This window comes from Uloborus diversus, chromosome 1, assembly GCF_026930045.1.
Source record: "Uloborus diversus isolate 005 chromosome 1, Udiv.v.3.1, whole genome shotgun sequence".
NCBI lineage: Eukaryota > Metazoa > Arthropoda > Arachnida > Araneae > Uloboridae > Uloborus > Uloborus diversus.
In genome coordinates, this window is record NC_072731.1 from 16,220,398 (window position 1) to 16,243,174 (window position 22,777).

Consider the following 22,777-nt stretch of genomic DNA (forward strand, 5'->3'; position numbering starts at 1 on the left):
GTGTCGGCGCTAACAATAACGATTTTAGTGAACCCACACAGGGATGCATGTTTTGAATGAATAAACATTCTGAAAACAGCTTCCTCTACTGTCAGACAGTTTAATTCTGGGTGATTTATCTGTTTTCCACTTTGCACAGATGTACAGTTAAATATTACATCATCCTCTTCATCACCATGAAAGGCACTAGAAGTGTGGTTGGTAATATGTGGTGTTTGAGTCAAAGAAGCTGTCACTGTATCAGCAATGAACTTTTGCAACATCAGTTTGTTTCTTGAAGGTCCCCAAAAGCTGCTGCGTTGTACAGGCAATGGAAGATCTTCTGAGATTTTGACCACATCTAACAACGATGCTACTACCTTGTCTTTGCATCCTTTCAGACTTTTTAGGAGAAAATTTGCGATAACTGTCAAAAATGTAATCTACACTTCCACAGTTCTTGGTGATGCTCCCGATGTATGACGAAAAAGCTTAAACAGCTCCACCAAAGGTTTTATTTTTATTTGTCATAACCTTTCGTACAGAGTTCATGACGTCAACTATAAAGCAGGTTTTATTGTCAGACTTGAACCAAGTATCATCACTGGTGCTACCATAAGATGTTTCCATCAGCTCTTTTAACAATGCACTTTTTTGTGGTTTTACCATTAGCCCTTGGTCATTGAACAATGAACAGTTTTCAGATAGCTCATATCTCGTGTGATACCAGTTTCCGATGAGCATGGTTTAACTGCTATGTCTTGCCGTTTATCTTGGAATAGTACGCACACATTGTCATGAGAGCCTCCTATACCGGATTTAGTAGATTCTTCGTGGTCAAAGTTATCGAAAGCGTCAACCGTATATGAATCTGTCTTAAAATGACTGGGCATTGGCACTGCAGTAGGAGACTGTTTAAGAACATATTGTGCAAGATTATCGTGGTGACGAATGACCTCACTGTAGCTGACAATGAAGTCGAGATGATTCAAGCTTGTTATCAATGTTTTACTTTTGCATTTCTCATGTATTTCTTCACCCATCATCATATGTAGAGGAGTTTTTTAGTTCCACGATGCATGTTATAGTACATTGTTTGTAATAACGCTTGTGCCTTAAGATACCACTTCTGAGAATACTTCCTCTTTTCTTTCTCTTCTTGTTCACTGTCAACTTCTTTCATGGAGTTTGGATCTATGTCAAATAATGTACTGAAAAAGTTTATTAAAACATCTGGTATTTTACTTTTAATCCAAAATCTTTTAAGGTCTTGCGCATCACCAAATTTATCGCTGAGCTCGAAATCTAGTCCCTGCAATGCGTCTCTTAGTAGAATGGCGCATTCTGTTATAGGATTGCAGCTTCTAAGGACATCTGCTACTTCTTCTGTTTGAAGATTCGCAGAAAAAAATATAAACGATTTGTTTGCCTATTTAGGTTTGGTGAAAGTAATGTCATTTTGAAAGCAATCACATAGCATTAGTTTAAGCTCTTTGTGCTGATTTTGATGCCCTCATTTTGTATATTAAACTTGTCTGGAATGTAACTGAGCGTGTATCCATAGCTTTCATGATGTCCAGATTCGATGTCATGAGTTATAAGCGAAAAGGCTTCCACCTTTTCTGAAACTGGAGGTGTACTCTTGTCATCTGCTTCAAGTTTTCGTTTGTACTTCAATAAATATCCAGAAATACAATTGTCATGGCACAAAAGATCGCCGCCGAAAACACTTGATACATCCTCCAAATCACAAGTGCGAGTGAAAACATCATCTTGTAAGTATAATGTGGCTTTTAAAAACTCCTTAGCTCTCGGATACTCACTTATTCTGTAATTCTCGCAAATGCGATTGTGTGATACATGGTTACAGATGATACACAATTGTAATCGATGAGGAATACCTCTTGCTGTTGGACTGTGATAACGTGCACGCTTTCTTCCAGATTTCTTTAAACGTTTCTGCACATTCGACTGAGCAGTAATGATGCCGTCATCTTTATCTTTTGCTTTTTCCTTCTCATTTTGAAGCTGTAAAAGAGGTTTCTTATGACAGTATTGCTTATAGCATGCATTATTCATATGGTAGTACAACAACTCTTCCTTACTTAACGTGCTCAAACGCTTAGTAACTGCGTCATTTCGCAACTTTGTAGCGGCCCTGATTTTTTCACGACGGTTTTCTGTACTTATCACACTATTGTTGCTTTTATTACATATAATGCAAGTCTTTTCAACTGGTTTGAGGTCTCTTATGCTGTCTTTTGACACTCTCGACAGTTTAATAATATCCATACCTCAATTTTATTTCGATAAATCTCGAACAAAAGAAACATTCAGATTAACAGCGGTTCATCATCTAAAGAACCACCCTCTGTCACACTCATAACACATCATATAATTCAATGGCTGCCAACTTACTACTTCGAAGAATAACAACGCGCTCGAATGTTATGCCTGCACCACCTATAGTGGCGCACCTAAGTGGAGCGACTAATAAACATTCTGATTGATTAGTCACACCAGGTGAAAATGGCAAATAAACATTTTTTTAAATAGTTTTTGAGTATAATTTTAAACGATTGTTCAACGATTGACAGTTGAAAAAAATAATTTTAGCGAAAGAATTTTAAAAAAGGAAAATAAATAAAAAACATTAAAAAAAAATTGTTTTTAAACTACTTTTTCGGGAAAACTTTAACACTGTAACTTAAAAGTAAACTAGTTAATATAAATTAGTATAAAAATGTGCAAGAATCACGCAAAAAAGTCAAGTATTAAAAAAAATATGAGCATTTATGTGATCGAGATGCCGCCATCTTTGATGACGTCATAGCAGGAGAAGTGACCAGGTGGCGGATGTCCACCCGAGTCCAAAATACTTTCTAGGAAACGTACTAAGCATTTTTGAAAAAAAATTCTCCCTACTCAAACTTTCCTACAGAAGTGCTGTCAGATCCAGGACTATTATGGTTTCGGTCTGGCTTTTCCTTCTCTTTTCAAGCAGTCATTTTCACTACTCAAATGCAATGAACATAAAAAAAAAAAAAAAAATTACAAAGAATCGTCGCAGATTGTGATGGGGGGAGTCATGACCCTCATGATCCCCCCTCCTTGTATCCACTTTTTACGGTTTCGATCAAGTTTTTCATTTTTTCGAGCAAACATTCAAATACTCTTGCGGGTTGGGGGGGGGGGGGGGGGTCATGACCCCTTTCTTGTATCCACCACTGCGTCCGTGGCCTTTCATTAGGAGCCCCTGTCCTCTTTAATCGCACCTAGGCAATCTTTAATTTAAACAAGTGCGTAAAAATATTCCCGAGATAAGGCGAAGTGAGGAAATAGCTCGTAATATATTATCACACTGGAAAATACGTTTTCAAGTTGATGGAAATCACCTGATTATATCGACCGGGGAAAAAACCAGCAAGCTCAATTTTCACGACATCCGATTATTAACTCTTAAAATATTTTTATTTGGGTTTTCCCCGCCTAATCTTCGTGGCTTCAGTAAGGCAAAACATATCTTACGTTATCTTCCTGATTATTTTTTTTGTATCCCTTTGATGAGAGAAGAACTTATAAGCCCAAGATCAAAAAAAAAAAAAAAAAAAAACTGAATACGAAGTTCTAAAAAGTCAGTCAGTATAAATTGTACTTCATCGATCAGTTGTTAATTTTTCCATCGATACTAAGCAATATTTGCCGCGGAAAATCAAGCTGTAAGTAGGATGTCAATTACGTTTATTTAATTTAGAGTTTTTTAAAGAACTCTTTTATTATTATTAATACAAAATATTCGAACAATGTTTGACAATTGCCATGAAATATAATTTCAAAAATGCATATCTTTATACATTAAATATTCGCATAATCACTAAATTTTAACAACTAAAAAAAGGTTGTGGCGGAGTTTTAAACAGTTTTCTTACAATCATTAATAATTTCACTTCATTTCTACAATCTAGTGGTTGTTTGTAATTATATGATTGAGAAATGCTTTTATCAGTAAAAATGTATACAGACCCCGAAGTGGTTTTTTTAGGGAAAAAAGTAGGAAATAAGGAATCAAAAATTTAAAAAGTAGGAAAAGTAGGAAAAAAAATCACTTAAAAAAGTAGGAAAAAAATAGGAAGAGGAAACAAATTTTATTTCTACTGTAAAATAAGCTAAGAGTTTTTTTATTTAAAACTGTCCCAAAAATAAACTAACAGTACTTTTGAAGCATTAAAGGGATTTAATGAAAGACCGAGTCATAAAAAAAACCAAAAAAAACAAGCTGACAATTTTCAGTATGAAAAATAAAAAGTGGAAAAAAAGATATCAAATATAAAAGTATGAAAATAAAATCCAAACAAAGAAACACCTTTCAACAATATAGTAATAATAATTTTAAGTGTGCAAGAATAAAATGCAATATAGTGATCTCAAAATAATAATAATAATAATAAAACTCATATTTTAGTGCAATAAAACCATTTTTGTTAAAGATTTGTTTTATCAAAAACGAAAACATTCCTTCGAGAGCATCCATTTATCATTTAAAAATACTAACACTTTCCGCTCCTGATATCATAAACTATGATACAAAAGCAAAGCAAATATTAAAAATTAGTTTTAGTTAAAAATAATCAGCAGCTGATATGCATTCTTGCATAAACAGAGGCAGATGTTTGAATTTGAAAAAAAAGGTAAACGACTGAAAATGCAGAACTAAAATAAATGCGTTCTTCAATGTGGGACATAAAATTTATAATAAAATAATTAAACTAAATTAATAACGATATAAGTAAACTAAAGGGTTTGTATTATGTTATGTATTTTTAGCATTCAACAAAATTTTTGTTTCAGAAACGTCATTTAGGGGGGTCAGTGGGATCAATTTCTCCCCTCCCTGGTTTTAGAAAATTAATGATTAACTATACAAGTTTATGCGGTTTTTGTTGTTTACAGACAAAATTTGCATTTAGTATACATCCTTCGCTAGCCATCCCCGGGGGAAAAATCAAAATGACGGGCCAGTTTTAATTTTAATCAAGCAATAAAAACGAATATTGTTTTATTGGTTTGATGATTTTCTACCTCCTTTTTCCAAAATTTTTGTCACAGGGAAAAAAAAAAGAAAAAGAAAAAAATCCATGCATGGTAAACATTTTTACTCAATCCTCACCATACAACAAAAATATTCATTCGGAAATTGTTCACGAAATTGAGAGTGAGGGGTTAGCAACTATTCGATATTGATGATATATCAGATTAGAAAATACCCATTAAAAAGAAAATGAAATACAGTACATATTTGCTTGTGGCTATATCCCCCTACCCCCCCCCCCCCCCCCACTTTTAAAAATGTGAAGAAATAAAAACGAAATCTCGCATTTAAATGGATTTCCGATTTTTCTCTAAAAATCGGGAACGTTTTGCCCATCTAGGTTTTGCCGAGGTTTTTTTTTTTTTTTTTTTTTCCAAATACACTCTTTGCAAGGAAAGAAACTGAAATTTTTATGAATTTTATAGTCATGTTTCCTATTTAGAATGAACAATAATCATATGTATGAAAAAAGTTAGTTTCCGCGATTATTTTGGAAGTGTTCCGTTTTTGCGAATTTCTGTTATATGTCGCTTTTATTTTGTACTAACATCAAGAAAATATGTACAGTGTACAGGTTTTTCATTTTTTGCTTCCTTAAGTTCCTTTTAAGGTTTTACATTGCCTTTCTGTTTAAATAGAGCTCCATTTCCCTTGTATACAAAAAAATTGGCGAATAGGAAATTCGGTTTTTCCCGCACTTTTTGAACAGTCGGCCGTTTACTTTAATTAAAGCTTCTAATTGACGAGTAAGTAATCTATAATTGCATCAGAATATGCCAGTATCCATTTCTTTATTGTTTCGTTAAAACAGTAAGATTGAAGTCGGGGCGATAAAAAGAAAAGTCGATCGTAAACGCAGCAACGGTAAAAAAGTCACTTACGAAAATTTGACTTTTAAATATGCAGACGTCGCGGCGTTCCTTCCAGAAATTACTATAGTCGGTCAATGAAAAGTTCAGGATCCACTTGTTTCTTTTGCTTTTCAAAATTGAAACATGCAGAAAATTATCGGTGCGGCATTGTAAAAATAAGAATCAATGCACAATTAGAAGTGCTATACTAAAGAAAGAAAAAGTAGGAAAAAAAAGGAAAAAGTAGGAAAATAAGGAGAGAGTTCTAAAAAATAGGAAAAAGTAGGAAAAATAGGAACTCTTCGGGGTCTGTGTATATTATTCTGTTATTTGAGCTATCACGATTGTTAATTGCCCCTCCCCCCACCTCTCCCCTATTTTAGAAACATAACGTAGTCACGCCTCAGTGCTCGTGTTTTTTTTTTCTTTTCTTTTCTTTTTTCTTTTTTTTTTAACTTTGAAAATGTATTGATTGTTTAAAGGAAAAATGGTGGGCTTGTATAATTTATTGCAGAGAACTCTGATTTATCGCCGTCACCAAAGCTGTTTTCGATGTGCACTATAAAAACAGTACTTCGTTACTGGTTTTCTGTTTGCCTTGTGTTTATGTTGCACTAAATGCAATAAATTAAATACATGTAAGAGACGCTGGGTATAATTGATACACTTTTTAAATTTTGATTTTTCTCATTTTTGTTGATACACAAATGAATCAGCTGTTATGCTGACGTTATACGCAACGAAATGAAGTTTTTAAGAGTTGGTTTTAAAGAAGAGTCTCATAAAATGTTAAAAGTACAAATCTGAGTTTGATGTTAAACAGAAATCTTACTTACAGCTAATGCATAAGTACGGGCACGTTCTCCGAAATACACCCTTTCAATTATTTAAAGAGCAATTTCTTTCATCTGAGTTTTATTGGTCATTTCTAAGCATTTCTGGAAAAATAAAGAAGAATTAAAAATTTGGGAGTAAAATTATTGCACGTACCAACCTGATCCAAGCGCGATGTATCAACTCGACCCAAACAACGCCATTACGTTAACGTTAACTCAAAAACGGTGGGGGGGGGGGGGGGGGGAGGGAAACAGCTGCTAGCATAAGTAGGCTTGCCAGACGTCCCTGTTTAACCAGGACAGTCCCGGATTTCACACAAAATTACAGTGTCCCGGCTGGTTTACTTCATGTCTCGGAAAATGATAAATTTGATAAAAATATAACCGAAAAATTCTAAAAATAAGAAACTGAAGGATTATTTTTAGGATAGTTAATTTCTCGTTTGTAACATTAACATAAAAATTAATAAAATATTAGCTTGTGAAGATTTTTACAACAAGATTAAAGACGAAAAAAGTTCTGGCCAATTGAAAATACGTAAAAATATATTTCAAATTTTTTTTCCTCATTCATATAGTTTCTACTTACTTAAGTAAGAAATAAAATGTTTAAATTTTTATTTGCTTGTTTCATGGGTTTTGGTTTCCCTCTGGTCTCGGTTCGTAGTTAGTAACCATTTATTCATACCATTGGGAAGAAACTACCCACTAAAATAGTAATCTAAAAAACCAACCAAGAAAGTGCACCGTTCCAAATACCTGCGACCTTGGGGGGGGGGGGGAGATCCCCACATCTGATGTCCCGGTTGAACATTTCAGAAATCTGGCAAGCCTAAGCATAAGCAACTTCTCTTAGGTAGGTAAAATCAGGCCTCTTAGTTAAAGATCACAGTAGTGTCTTTCTTAATCTTCTTTACTAATAATAAAAGCCGAAAGTCTGGATCTCTGTCTGGATGTCAGTGACGCGCGTAACGCCTAGACGTTCGACCAATTTTTATGAAATCTTTACTAATAATAAAGCTGAAAGTCCGTATCTCTGTCTGGATGTCTAGATGTCTGTGACGTGCGTAACGCCTAGACCTTTCGTCCAATGAAATTTGGCACAAAATTAGTTTGTAGCATAGGAGTGTGCACCTCGAAGCGATTTTTCGAAAATTCGATTTTGTTCTTTTTCTATTCTAATTTTAAGAGCATTTTACCGAGCAAATTACCATAATATGGGCGATCAAATTACTATACGGTGGACGAGTAAACTACGATAACCTAGACGAGCAAATTACCAAAACATGGACGAGCAAATTAACATAGCATATTGGCGAGAAATTCGTCATCCATTATTTGTTTATTGTTTTCAGGCGAACCAAATGACTTTTTAATAATATACTAAGGGCAAAGCCTTGCAGGTGCCACTAGTATGATATAAATAGCTAAACACGTTTAAGTCATGATATGGCAGTTGAAAGCAAGTCATAAAAATTTACTTTTGTGAACAAAAAACGGTCTCTTAAGAATAAGTCCCTAACAAAGTTTCCCCGCGTAAAAAATGTAAAATCAGCCTAAGTATGTTACTTCCTCATAAGACTCGCCGTTCGGGGCACACGCAGTACAGAATGAAAGCCCGTGTATCAACTTAACCCTGTATCAACTGGCCCAGTCTCCCCTACTACGCTTGCTTATGAAGTTTTGCTGATGACTAGATTTTAACTGCAGGAAAAAAACACGTGGAAATTCAAATAACATTTAGAATTTCTTTTTACTTAATGTTTGACGTCTGACGCATTGTGGGTGTTAATAGGGGGAAAAAAACTTGTGGCATAAATGAAAAGAAATGTTGGATGCACTGTTTCGAAGCTACAAAAAAGCTCCTTTATCATTGCATAAAGTTTTCAGTTTCGACAGCTTGTAACACCATTAAACACTTAGTTTCACTTGAAAGTAAGGTAATTCATCCAAGATGTAATATGTTCTGGAGGTTGAAGAAAATGTTCATTCCCGGTTGTTGAAATGTTATACATTTTCCATTCATGATTTTGATATTGGTATTGCTTCTCTTTCAGAAAAGATGTTTCTTTGGACAACTCTGACGGCATTTGCTCTGATCGTGCAAGGGCAATCTTATGTGATATCGAAACCGGGTAAGAGTGCTACCTGTATTTGTAATAAAGATATATTAAGCTATTTTCAAAACATTTTTGTAACTTAAATTCGTAGTGTATCACGTCACATATTTTTTTTATTATTTTTTTTTCGAATTTATGACTTTGCAAATATCATTGTATTGAGGTGAAAGGATAAGTTACATGGGAAAGAAATTTTACTCCCTTGTAAACCACGAAAGCTTAAAAAGCTCGTATAAGAGTGGAATTTTTCCGTGATAACTTTTTCGCTAAACTGGTCAAAATAAAGAGCTTAATGGCTCGTGAAACGTTGCCAAAATCAATGTTGTTGAAATTTAAAATTTGATGTTTCTCTATACATTAAAAAAAAAAAAAAAAACCTTAGTGATCACGATTGACTTAGCTACTTAGCATCTACCAGTCACCATTAGCGTACACGGAGGAGAGTCTTCGACTGATTTGTATCGAACCCGTGACACATCGGTCACCGACCCTCGGTGCCTAACGAATCTTGGCAACCTCGGCCTACCATAGTCGCTATTACTATCAATAACACTTCCTCCTTTCGCTGAGTTCTTAAAGAAGAAATGAACTCACTTAAGGACAGCCCTCATCCTACCGGATCTGATCACTACAGTTACTTTTTACTGTCCCATTCGTACATTTTTGCACGTATTCATTTTCTCTTTTTGTTTTAAAACTTTATAAACACAGCGTATCCTTCTTCGTTTAACAGATTCGAATGACCTCTACTGCTCTTCCCCTGAGACCTCGTGCCCCGAAGGGTGTTGCCCACTCGAAGGAGCCGTTTGCTGCGATTCCGGACTGGCCTGCTGTCCTCAAGGCACCGCCTGCGTTCAAAACACGTGCATCGGGTTGCAGACTCAGAGAGGGAACTACAGCATTTACTCGGAAAAGGCAACCTTACTGAATCACGTCGTCGAAAAATGCCCAGGTGAGTACCTTAAGCTTTGGTTTCCTAGAAGCAAACACGCCGATCGTCGGCGTCGTTCCACGCCGAGACGAAAACCTGATTCTTCTGCGCATGCGCGCCCGAGCTAAATCGACGTCGTGATAGGCCACGCCGGAATCCACTTTACTTTGATTTCAGCGTTACGGCGAGTATCGACGTCGAAGATCGGCGATTCGCTTCAAGGAAACCAAGGCTTAAGTTGAAGAGAAGCCGTTGAAAAATATTCTGCATACATAAGAATGCCACTGATTTGGCCCCTGCCACAAATTTGGATGATTCGCTTTCAAATCTGAGGCAGATCCTATTGCCACACAATCAGGGGCGGATGGAGAGGGAGGGTCATGCCTCCCCCCCCCCCGTCTCCCTAAACCGTTGACAATATTATTAATCCACATTGTTTTCAAACACTTTATGAGTAAAATGCAAACGATTACAGCAATTATTTCAATTACTTAATTTTTCAAAATAAACATATGAAATTTCTTCCTTTCATTGCTTATCTTTTCTTTACTTATAATAAAGCTGAAAGTCTCTCTGTCTGTCAGGATCTCTGTCTGGATCTCTGTCTGTCAGGATCTCTGTGACGCGCATAGCGCCTAGACCGTTCGGCCAATTTTCATGAAATTTGGCACAGAATTAGTTTGTAGCATGGGGGTGTGCACCTCGAAGCGATTCGATGAAAATTCGGTGTGGCTCGTTTCCTATTCTAATTTTAAGAACAAAATTATCATAAGATGGACGAGTAAATTACGAAATTATCATAACGTGGAACCGTAACATGGGCACAAGCCAATTGGCGAGATACGAAATTATCATAACGTGGAACCGCAACATGGGTACAAGCCAATTGGCGAGAAAATTCACCATACATTATTTGTAAATATACAGGCGAACTAAAAGATCTTTTAATTTTTCTATTACGGGCAAAGCCGTGCGGGTACCACTAGCTAAATAATAAAGAAGTAACGTTCATTCCCTACCAGGAGCCTTATTCCTGGCTCGTTTTGATACTTTTTATTGACACCCAAGCAGTTTCAGAAATTTTTCGTATTTAAAACCGTATATTCTTCAACATGATCGAGCCAAGAAAAATTATTAGAAGGCAGATAAGTTATTTCTCAGACTTTCTAAGAAAACCAAGTGCACGACGGTTCTGAAAGAACAAGTTGCCAAGTTATTTTCTCCCTTGGGGAGCCTGGGATTTGTCGGACCCTGACGGAGGCACACTCCGAGCTACTGCCGGAATGCAACATACACCACTAACAACATATCACTTACACCGCAGAAAGAAATATCACCGATGCCTTTTTATGCAGCCAATATTGTGTGGTGTCCCACATCAGCTAGAAGGTTAACTTTTTTGGTTGATTATTTTACCTTTCCCAGTTGTTGACTTAGAAGTAGACTTCAAGCTAAATAATCACATGACTAGGCATTTAGGCCAGGGCCGTACAGAGCCAAGGCGGGCCCCTAGTCAGTTGTATCGGCAGGCCCTTCAGCCTCCGAAGAAGAAAAGAAAAAAGGGGGAAAAGAAGAAAAAGGGGGAAAGAAAATAAAAAGGGGAAAAGAAGAAAAGAGGGGGAAAAAGAAAAGAAAAGGGAAAAAAACCAAAATTCCTGATTGGAAAACATTTAATTATTTTAAGTGCCACAACAGGAAAAAAACCAAAAGAGTAAATTTTAATTAACCTTTACGTTTTTTCTTATTCAAGGTCCCCTTCCCTCTTTTTTTTTGTTTCTTCCTTTCTTTTTTCTTTTCTTTCTTTTTTTCTTACTTTCTTTTTTTTTGCATCAGTGTCGTCGCCCCCCCCCCCCCAAGGCCCGGGCCCCTAGTTTCCGACTAGGCTGATAGGCCTCTCGGCGGGCCTGATTTAGGCTAATCCGTCTGATTTGTCACCCACGATATCGAGGCAAATTAAATATTCTTAAGAAATAGGGCAGGCGGGGGACCAAGAGTTCTGAGCTAGATACATATTGAAAATTTTTATAACTTACTATTCAACTCAGCATTGTTGAAGCTCCCCGGAAAGAGTCAAAAGCATTGAATTTGTGTAAAATTGGGAAGGCGATGAACGCGATAAGCAAATAACGACTTCCTGCTCCTTTTCGATAAGTTTGAAGCGAATTGTCTTTGAAACGTAAAGAAACAATGACGCTTCATGAAAGAAACAAAACTTCTTTCACTAACACTTGATTCAAGTAGCTAATGTTAAGCGTCAACAATCATGAGCTGCACTATACATGGATTCCCCTCAACGGATCTTTTCCTATACTTCGTTTCACATTAAGTTGGCACTGAAGGGAAAGCTAGGCGAGCCGAATTGCAGCCGTTGTCAAGGAAACGAGGTTACTCTGCGTAGGGCGCGTGCCAGTCAGCGGCGCGACTTGCCGAATTTGGCAAGGGAAAAAAAATAATTTAAACTACCAAGAACGAAACAACAAAAAATTTAATATTTTTATCACAAATGCAAGGTTGTGAATGGGATTTCATTTTACAGCGGCGGAGAGTTATCGGTCACAAAGTAATTAACAAATAATTCATGCCAACCATTACTTCGGAATTGGGAAAAGGTGCCATTCTGTCTTTTTATACATATGTATATGAATCAAAGAAGTACCTTTGTGCAGAAGATCAAAGATTAAATCTCCAGTTTTGATAAAAAAAATTAAAAAAAGATCGCCCTTTTAAAAAAATTCTATTCAAATAAAAAACTTAGAAACTTCATGGAAACAATTAGCTATTACTGCATTCCGGAGCTTAGAAAAGATATTAATTTTGAATTTTTCAAAAAAAAAAAAAAAAACAAAGGTCGATTTTAAGCTCAACTTATTTATGAAAAAAGTTAAAAATAATAAACGAAAATGCATCGAGGTTTGTGCAAATAGAAAAGTTATGGCACTCAATTTTGCGTGACTGTGAAAGTATATGACTAACCCCGAAACTCAATATATTAAAAATTATTTTACTTACCTTAGCGTAGTTAATGCATCCTACTTTATAAGTATACTTTGGGAGTGAGTAAATTTACTTCCTATAAAAAAAAATAATTTAAGGAGGGGTTCTAAACCTCGAGGGGGTGGGGCGAATTAATTTCGTATTTCGAGAGAGATGTGTATGTTTCACATTTAAAATGAAAAGTAAAACTTCTTCATGCAGCAGTTCATCGGTGTAAATTTGTAATAGTGTATCTGTACATACGTGAGAGCATTTTATTTTTTTTCCTCCATAAACTTTTCAAACGATCCAAAAAAAAAAAGACTTTTGCCGTAGCAAGGATTTGTACACAACAAGTATTCATTACATTCAAACAAAATTCGGCTTTCTTCCATTTTTTCACAATAATTTTCTTGAAGTTTGGGCTCATTACGTAAGAAGCGAAAGCTATTTAAAACTACCAAGTAAATAAATCTCAAATTCAAAGAAAAAACAAAATCCTGGTGTATTTGTAATTTCAGCATGTAAATAATTGAAAACTAATATTTTCATTTCATTTTTTATTTCTTACTCACGAAAACAGTTTTTAAAAATGTATTCAATTGCTTGGAAATAACGATGAAAAGCATAAATGAGAAAACAGACCAGGCGGAAATAGCGAAAACGCTTTGACCACAATGTGGAGAGTTCATTCAAGAGTCATAATGACAATCAGATGTTTTTCCTTGGGCGATGCGAAGTGGGGAGAAACGAGTTCTGGGGGGTTTGCCAGTCCACAGGAAGTCCGCCAAGGTTAACCTTGAAAACTCAAGTCTTCGCCAAGACAGAAATCGAGTTACGGCGCTTTGATTTTCCTTTCGTAATCAAATTCTTACAAATTAAGCATATTTAACACACAACAACTTCAACTATATGTCTCAACCACATACAGTCTCTATTTTTTTCACATCATTTATGAATTTACACCCGTTTAAACCTCCAAATTTACTAGAACTACTTCTCGTCGCGGAGTAGCACATCTCGTACCTTTCCCTTCAGTGCCAACTTAGATTGGAACATACTATAGCTTCAGCTTTTGGCTGAGAAACATCTAAAACTACGTCATCCACCAACTCGTACAGTCGCATTAAGTAACATACACCTTAATCCCAACTGGGCTGTGATGGCGCAGACTGCGCCATTGAAATTTTTAGGAGTACGGTGTTTTCAGGAATATTTTTTTCTTTTTTTTGGTGTGTGTGTGTGTGGGGGGGGGGGCTTCCGCTGTTGGGGGAGATCTTCGTGGTATTTGGGAGGTGCGCCCTTGCTGTTGGAGGGGATGGGCTTGTTCATTGGTGAACAACTGCATTTTTTGCAGAGAAAGAGAACAAAGTGCTGTGCGTTAAAACAAACACACTAACCTAACTCGCAAATACAGTGCCCGCCGCTTAATAAAATCACATTCTTTCTAAGGACAGTTGATTTTATAAAGCGGCTGATTTTATAAATCGACATATGATACTCACTTAAAAAATGAAAGGTTTTGAAGTTTAAATTTTCTTCAAACGGGAAATTAATGATTTCACTTTTTTTTTGCATTAAATGTTTCAAAATATATAGTTGACATTTTAAACAAATACGATGAACATATTTTTTATTCACACAAGGATCTTAAACAACAATACGCCAATATTTTAACAGAAATGAAGAGTAAAGATTCAATATCGTTTGAAAGAAAATGTTTTATAACCTTCAACATTATATTTTCCTTTTACTCTTAAGTGCATGGTATAACATCAAGCACTTTTCTGACACCTATTCAAGAGGCGAATTTGGCACTGAGATTTCTTCATTTTCTGAGCCCGATTCCTTCACTTCTTGGTACTTCTTTATCATTTTTTTTTAAGTATGATGTTCAAAGATGATTTTATAAAACGGCGACAGTGATTTTACTAAAGGATGATTTTAACATGTTTTGATATTGCAATGATCCTGTTCTAACAGATATGATTTTGAAAAGTGGCTGATTTTATAATCGAGTGATTTTATTAGTGGCGGGTACTGTATTTCCTACAGCTTTCACGACCGATTGCAAAGACAAGTGCTGCCCCCTTCCCGATGCAGTCTGCTGCCCCGACGGTCTGCACTGCTGCCCGGACGGTTTTACATGCGACCTGAAGGACGGGACTTGTGTGAAGAAAGTTGCAGGCGAGGCGATGTCACGCCCCCTGGTGCGAGACCTGGCAGCGGTTCCTAACGGGAAATTCGGATCCTGGTATTCCGAATGCCCTGGTGGACATCACTGCCCGATTCACACGAGATGTTGCACTACCGACCTTGGAGGAGAGAGCTGTTGTCCACTGAGTCTTCGCGTCCCGCCAGGTCTGTCATGAAGTGATCACTTTGTTTACTTCTGCTTAAAGGGGGCCAATCACTAATTACGTAAGGATGATTTTGACAATTTTTGACCCCCCCCCCCCCATGCCAGGGTACGTAAGATTTTTCAAACCCTTCCTCCCTATCCTTACGTAAGATTCCATTTCGTTTTTCAAAATAATAAAATGTTGTTAGAAAAGGATCCGTTTACAGTAAAACTCTCAGTTTGACGAAAAAAATCAAAGTTTTTTATTTTTCAAATATATTATATGATGTGATACTAATTAAAAATAAAACATGCCACGAATAGTGCGATTCTTTAATTACATTTTAAACTATTCATTCTTTGTAAAAAAAAGTAAAAAACAGCTCATCCTAATACGTGTTTTACCTTCCAGAAGCAAATGAAATGTGATCTCTTCCTAACCGCTTGACCGCGAGATTTCTAATATAAAATATCAACTTGGAAAATATTACGTAAGAATGGGTTTGACATATCCCTTCCCGTAAAGTAAGGGTTTTTAGATATTTTTGTTAACCCCCTCTCCTCCTCGGGACCCTTACGTAATTAATGTAATTAATGGATGGCCCCTAGGCTATTATCGGGAACTCGATTTGCTGTGTTTTCGATAGAGCAAGAGGGATCTTGAGTTTCATCTGAAAAATGATATTAAAAAAAAGCTTTTAAGAGGATTTGCACCTTTCCCTCTTCATTCTGCTTTTGTGACTAGCGGAACTTAGTAGTTCCTTATTTCATCTGGAAAAATCTTAAATGTATTTAAATTTAATATGTGTTCTGAACCGTGAGATTCATCTTACCGTATTACCCCGCATTATCCGGCATGCCGGAAAAAAGCGATGTTGACCAACATGCCGGAAAATTCGAATTTTCCGGCATGCCGTATAATTTGAGGTTTATTTTGCAACAAAACAAGAGTAAATTTCCCCATTCAGCTCTAATCAGAAATCAAACCAATGTGAGGCAAAATGAATAAATAAATCCCGAAAAATGTGACATCGCGAGTTTTTTTTTTAGTAAGAATGTTTATGAAAAACAGCGTGACATGCGAAAGAGAGGAGGGTATGGTGAAGTGTGAAACTTTGTGACTAAGGAGGGAGGGGTTCAAATATGTTGAAAAAAAAAGTGTGACATCAGTTATACACAACTTTTAACTATAAATAAATCACAAAGACAAACTTTTTAACACGCTTTTATTAGCTTCACCTGTATGTATGTATGTATGTATGTATGTATGTATGTATGTATGTATCTTGTAACGGAATCTTGCAGCTCAAATTTTGCCCACTTCCTGCGATCGGATTCTTTTGAAATTTGGCACGCGACCTCAGACCCGATGACAATGCAATATTCTATAATCAAATTAATTAATTAACTCTTTTAATTGTTAGTTTCCTTCAATTTTAATCAATATTTTGGCATAAATCCAACAATGTGAAAAAGGTAAAATTAAAAAAAATACATTAAAAAATGCTCGCAAAAATTATTTAAAAATATCTACAAAAACCTTTAATTTTTCTGCATCAGACAAAATTTGTTCCAATGTTGCAAGGTAATTAGAACATGAAATATAATTGTTTTTAACTAATTTCGTGCCAAAATTTAGGTGAGCCTTCAATTGGAAATTCATTGCTGATCAGACCATTGTTGAACAAAACTTTTATTCAAATGCATCTCAAATTTTCAAAGTAATATAAATATGATTTCCGCAAACATACATCGATGACTCACAGTAGCTTCCCATTGGGGTGCCCTTGTCTTAACTTTAAGATGTTACCTCGCACTCGTTTTATAAATAACTAGCTTTTGCCCGCGGCTCCGCTCACGTTGATGTAGTTTTTTTTTTTTTTTTCAATTGATTCAAGTTAATGGTCATTACAGGCAGAGGTCAAATAGTTACCAAAACGTTTGTCTCTAGTTTCGCCGACATTTCAAATTGCCTGCCCCATTAAATGTATCAAAAGGTATGATTGAAACTGAAAATTAGGGGGAAAGGGAGTAAATGAAATGTTGGCAAAACTGAGAAGAAACCCAAAAATCAAAAAATAAATCACGAAAACGTTCAGGAGTTGTAAAGAAGTCAGTTTGGGTAATTCCCAAAAAATCCAATTCGAGTGAGGTCAACTATTCTTAAATAAAGTGAAACAGTTCCCTTATAATCCCGATCTCCATCAAATACATAATATCCAGCGCTACACCGGCAATCTAAATTATTGTATAATGTGTAACTTCTTACCGTAGAAATCGTCCCAAAATAGGGTCAACAATGATGCTACCGGAAATGTTTCCAATAAACAGTAAAAATTTGGCAATTGTTTGAAATTGTGTGCAAAGACAAAGTAATGGAAGTTTTTGCGCTGTTTATGAATTTGCGAATTAGTTTGCGAATTATTTTACTTGTTAACAAATTTAAAGAAATAAATATTAAAGAAATGGCGATATTTGGTTACATGGTGAAAACCGAGAAACAGTATTGCGTAGTCTTTAGCTTCAAAAACAGCGACAGTTGAAAAAAATGCCAAATGCCTTAGCTATTGAAATGATTCCACAAAAAAAGTTTGGCTAGATTCCAGCTGATCGATTAAATACCCAGTCAATACAAATAAATAAAAAAAAAAAAAAACCATTAGTTGCCTCAAAATTGCATTAAAATGGGAAAAAAATCAGCCAAATCCATGTATTATTTGCCAATCTTGTGCAAAAATCTTACTTCAAGATTTGACTTAAGAAAAGCCTTGAACAATCACGAAAAGCAAAGATAGTCAACAATACAACAATAGTCGTTATCGACATGGAGTTGAGATGATACACTAAATATTGTATTGAGTTAAGGAAAGCCTTCGAACATGGAACTAAAAAGCTCATAACTCCTTTTTTATTCTACTTAGAAATTTCGAACAGGTGCCATCTTCAGCAGAAAAATCAGAGCTTTCGATGGACATATAACGTTAATATGTGCAAGTATTTTTTCATCCCCATATTAGAGAATTTATACGAAAATTGTGTTTTATTGCCCCCCTAAGGGGGTTTTGCCCCTCATAATGGGACGAAAACTACCCTATGTGTTATTCTGATGCATAAGCTATATTATTGTAAAGTTTCATCAAAATCCATTCAATAGTTTTTGCGTGAAAGAATAACAAACATCCATACATCCATACAGACAAACTTTCGCATATATAATAGTAGTAAGATTTCGTCAATTAAGTCCCAATCTGATTCAAATTTTCATATACCGCACAAAAAAAAAATAATTTGAATTTTGACATCTTGAATTCAAATTATGTTTTTCGCAATCACGAGTGTGTGTATGTAGGCATGTGTGTTTGTGTGTGTGTGTGGGGTATGTGTGTTTGTGTCTGTGTGCTGGCATAATTGTGTGGGTAGTTGTGTGTATGAATGTGTGTGGGAGGGATGTATGTGTATGTGTGTGTGGGCATATGTGTTTGTGTGTGTGTAGGTGTATGTGTTTGTGTGTGTGTAGGTGTGTTTGTGTGTGTGTAGGTGTATGTGTTTGTGTGTGTGTAGGTGTATGTGTTTGTGTGTGTGTGTAGGTGTATGTATGCGTATATGTGTAGGATGTGGACGCAACCTGGAGACTGCTTTCGCTATAGGAGCAGCATCGTGAGGAGTCGGTCGACGGTGACGGTGCGGAGGGTGGCGGTGGGAACATAAAATGATAGCACGCCAAAAACAGTCAAATAAAAGCAATAAGCAACCGTGATTGCTCAAAAAAAAAAAAAAAACTTTGCCTGATAATTTTCCAACATAAGACTAAAAAACAGAAAAATAAAATAATAGTTTTAAAAACTAAAAAAACACGCTTTCGTAGCAAAATGAACTAAAAAGTGAAAAATAATATTTGGATGATAGTAGTTGACCAATCACTTAATTTTAATGTAATACAAACGAGCTGATGTGTGCATCACATGACTTCCTTTTACTCCAATTTAATGTCATTTCCCCATTATTCGCTATTTTAATGTGATTCAATATTTATTCTCTAAATATCACCAACAATGGCCAAATTGAAACCAAAAAAAAAAAAAAAAACTCCGCCAAATTTGTCGCCAAGTTGGCGACAAAACTTGGCGACCAAAAGACTGGCGATATATCGCCAAGTGTCCGACAAATTATAACGCCACTTGAGTTTACATCGAAATTAACAATGATTTCCCCCCAAAAAGGTGCAAAAGACCCCCTTAGGAACATCCGAAAGCAACCAAAAGGGGAGGTGCACAACTAGACCCCACTACGAGCCTATGTACCAAATTTCAACTTTCTAGGACATACCATTTTTGAGTTATGCGAGATACATACGCACATACGCACATACACACATACGCACATACATACAGACGTCACGAGAAAAGTCGTTGTAATTACCTCGGTGATGGTCAAAATGGATATTTCGCGTGTCTATACATTCTTAAGGCACTTTTCCGCATGTGGTCGAATCGAAAAAAAAACTCAACATTCATTTGGGGGTGAGCAAAATGGAAATTAAGGGCGATTTTTGAGTGAAAATTTTTTTGCGAATACAATACTTCCTTTTTTGTAAAAGGAAGTAAAAAGTGTGGGGAGCTTCTTATCAGCTGTCTTGAATTTCTTCCATTTGTTGCCCAAGCAAAAATGTAAATAGACAGCACTCCACGCTTTTTTGTACTGTCCGATCTTTTAACGCGAAACCTTACTCGAATTTGCGCATGCGTCAGGTCCCTTCTAATTTTATTAAAACAGGAGTGATAGCAAGAAGGAAGTAACGAGCAAGCAAAAACTTAATGCATCGGGAAAGTGCGCTTCCTTAAACCATCACCCCTTTTTCAATTGGAGCCGTTCGCAGCTGATAGTCCCGGAGTTCGAGAACAGACAGTATTACATTAAAATTAAGTGATTGGTCAACTACTATCATCCAAATATTATTTTTCACTTTTTTGTTCATTTTGCTACGAAAGCGTGTTTTTTTAGTTTTTTAAACTATTATTTTTTAAAATTGTACTATTATTGCGACGTCCAGTGTTTTCGAATGGACAATTTTTAATGTAGCAAGTAGGATTGGTTCAGTTGACTGTTTGAAATTTTATACTTAAAATTGCAAAGGTCAAGGTAACTTAATCAATGATAATCGACTTTTTATAAGAAGTTTTTTTATACAGAAGTTTTAGGTATAAATTGAGCATAAACTTTTGCAGTGTCGAGTCATTTCATTCGGAAAGATTTCAATAATTTTGAAATTGGCGACATTTATAAATTGGCGTCAATTTTTTGACACCAATGCCAACGCGAGAAATGTTTTTCATTTGCATAAGTAAACAAAGAGTAGATAAACATATATTTGCATAACGTTATTACAGGGCAACATGATATCCAAAATGAAATTATTCAAGCCAAAAATTTGACGACTACTCCAATTTCCCAATAATCGAAATATTCCGTTTCTTCATTTATTTTGAGATTAACATACAAAAAGCTTTGGTTCCTTTTTTTTTCTTTTTGGCGCAAAAGCCTTAATAGGCTATGATGTGCCACATACAGAAAGTAAAATTGGAAGAAATTATCAGTTTGGTGTTGTGAGTATATATGCAAAAATTATATGTTCCCAGGTGTGCAGTAAACGAAATTATAAGAGTAAAAATAAAAATATTAGAAACAGAAAAATTCGTATAAGTTTTCTCAAATATTCAGTAATGAATATGGTCGAATTTTGACCGCTGGACGAACCCTATAATGTTGTTATTTCTCGAGAATTGAACTTCATCGGTCTTGTCGGTAATTTTATCAATTTCTTTGTGGAATTCGATTCTCTTATTTCTTGGAATAGGGGAGCTGATACCGCAAACACATAATTTTATATTCGTCGCTCCGTTACTAAAGGAGGATTCAACCTTTTCCTCTAAATTTAAGTTAGCTTCGTAGACATTGAGGTTTCTTTTTACATTTTTGTCTGAAGTACGTTCTTCGCCCTCCGAAGTATTGGCCTTTCTTTTTTCTGACATGGAAGAAACTTACTCCCAACTTGGAAAAAAGTGAAAAAGCAACATGAATAAAAAGAAAGAAAAAGGGAAGAATATAAAATATATAGTATTATAACGAGAACTCAAAAACAGCCTAAATTGTGCTGAAAAACCTAGACATAAGACCTCAAAGGTCAACACAGAAAAAATCCTATTAATTATTGAACACCCCAAGATGGCGGTTTCTACGCGCATAACCTCATACACCTGAATCTTCATGGATGAGAATGAAAACCTAACTAGGAGAAACTTTCTTTTACATGTATTTCTGAACCACCTTAGTGTTCATATAATAGGAGGTTCAGAGGGTTCAGAGAGCGTGTACAGAGAGGTCAGCCCATGTTAAGTTTATGGAGTTCCTCCGGGACCATCAAAATGTGTTCAGAATATCGGGGTGTTCACATTATAGGGAGTATTCAGATAGATAGAGACTTCTTTATCCTACTTGAATTTATTGATGAAATTGCTTGAAAAATATATTTAATATGACTTATTTATCCTACTTGAAATTATTGATGAAACAATGAATGTTGTTGAAAAATATATTATTTACTTTCGTTGCAGCTCAAAACGATTGCTGTATGACCATATATGGATGGAAATGTTGCTACGGAGATAACCCCTTCTGTTCTTACACGGGCTGCTATTAAAGTTGATGTCTGCGTGTTTTTTTTTTTTTTAATGAATTGTTTACTACGCTTTATGTCATTTCTTTTCATATTTTTTAATTAAAAATAATTTTTAAAAAAAGTTCATTTGTTGACATTATTTGCAAACAAAAACATAACGAAATTTATGTTTTTAATACACGTTGAAAATTGTTTAATCATATTTGTTTCCTTATTCACAGAAAAAATGAACAACCTCGTTTATCCGGACTAACTGGGCCCAAAAGCAATCCGGATGAGCGAGACAAAATCGATTTCGTGACAAAAAGCCGTATTTTGAAATAAAATTGGGTAGAGTTGTGTGCAGTGTATTAAAAAATTATCCAAACATTTTTTCAAAGCATTTCGTAACACAGAATTGGTACACTATGCTCTGCTTCAAATACGTGAGGCGGTGAAATAAAGCATGGTCATGCAAACGCTTTAACAGTTAAAAATAAAAAAGCGTGTATAGTGTACAAAGTATACGTTCTTGCTATCAAATTTTAAAATCATCTGTGTTAACATAACTTTTTCAAAGGTCACAAATTTGATCCGGATGATCAGGAGATCTGGATAAACGAGGTTCGACTGACTCACAAGCGCAGCCAGAAATATCTTCTGGAGGGGGTTTTATGATTAAAAATACTTTCTCTAGAGGGGGTTCTTGGATATGCAAAATACCTTCTGAAGGGGAATTTTTTGATGAAAAAACCTTCTGGAGGGGTTTTTTGACGAAAAATACCTTCTGAAAGGGTTTTTGAGATGAATAATACCTTCTGAAGAGGATTTTTTGATCAAAAATACCTTCTGAAGGAGATTTTTTGATCAAAAATACCTTTTGAATTAGGTTTTTTGATCGAAATAGCCTTTCCATTACTGTATTAGAATTTGCATTTATGTTAAAACCAATGGCTGTGTGTGTGGGAGGGGGGGTTCACCCCCCCCCTTTCGCTGCGCCAC

The 22,777-nt window shown here is 35.6% G+C and overlaps 1 protein-coding gene across 1 annotated transcript; it reads left to right on the plus strand.

The window, feature by feature from the left end:
* Nucleotides 1-3,600: 3,600 nt before the first annotated feature.
* Nucleotides 3,601-21,885, plus strand: LOC129234452 (progranulin-like). Its single transcript, XM_054868455.1, has 5 exons — nucleotides 3,601-3,698; nucleotides 8,813-8,890; nucleotides 9,609-9,827; nucleotides 14,835-15,140; nucleotides 21,732-21,885. The coding sequence occupies exons 2-5, from the start codon at nucleotides 8,818-8,820 to the stop codon at nucleotides 21,815-21,817; spliced, it is 684 nt and encodes a 227-aa protein (XP_054724430.1). The 5' UTR covers nucleotides 3,601-3,698; nucleotides 8,813-8,817; the 3' UTR covers nucleotides 21,818-21,885.
* The last annotated feature ends 892 nt before the right edge of the window (nucleotides 21,886-22,777 follow it).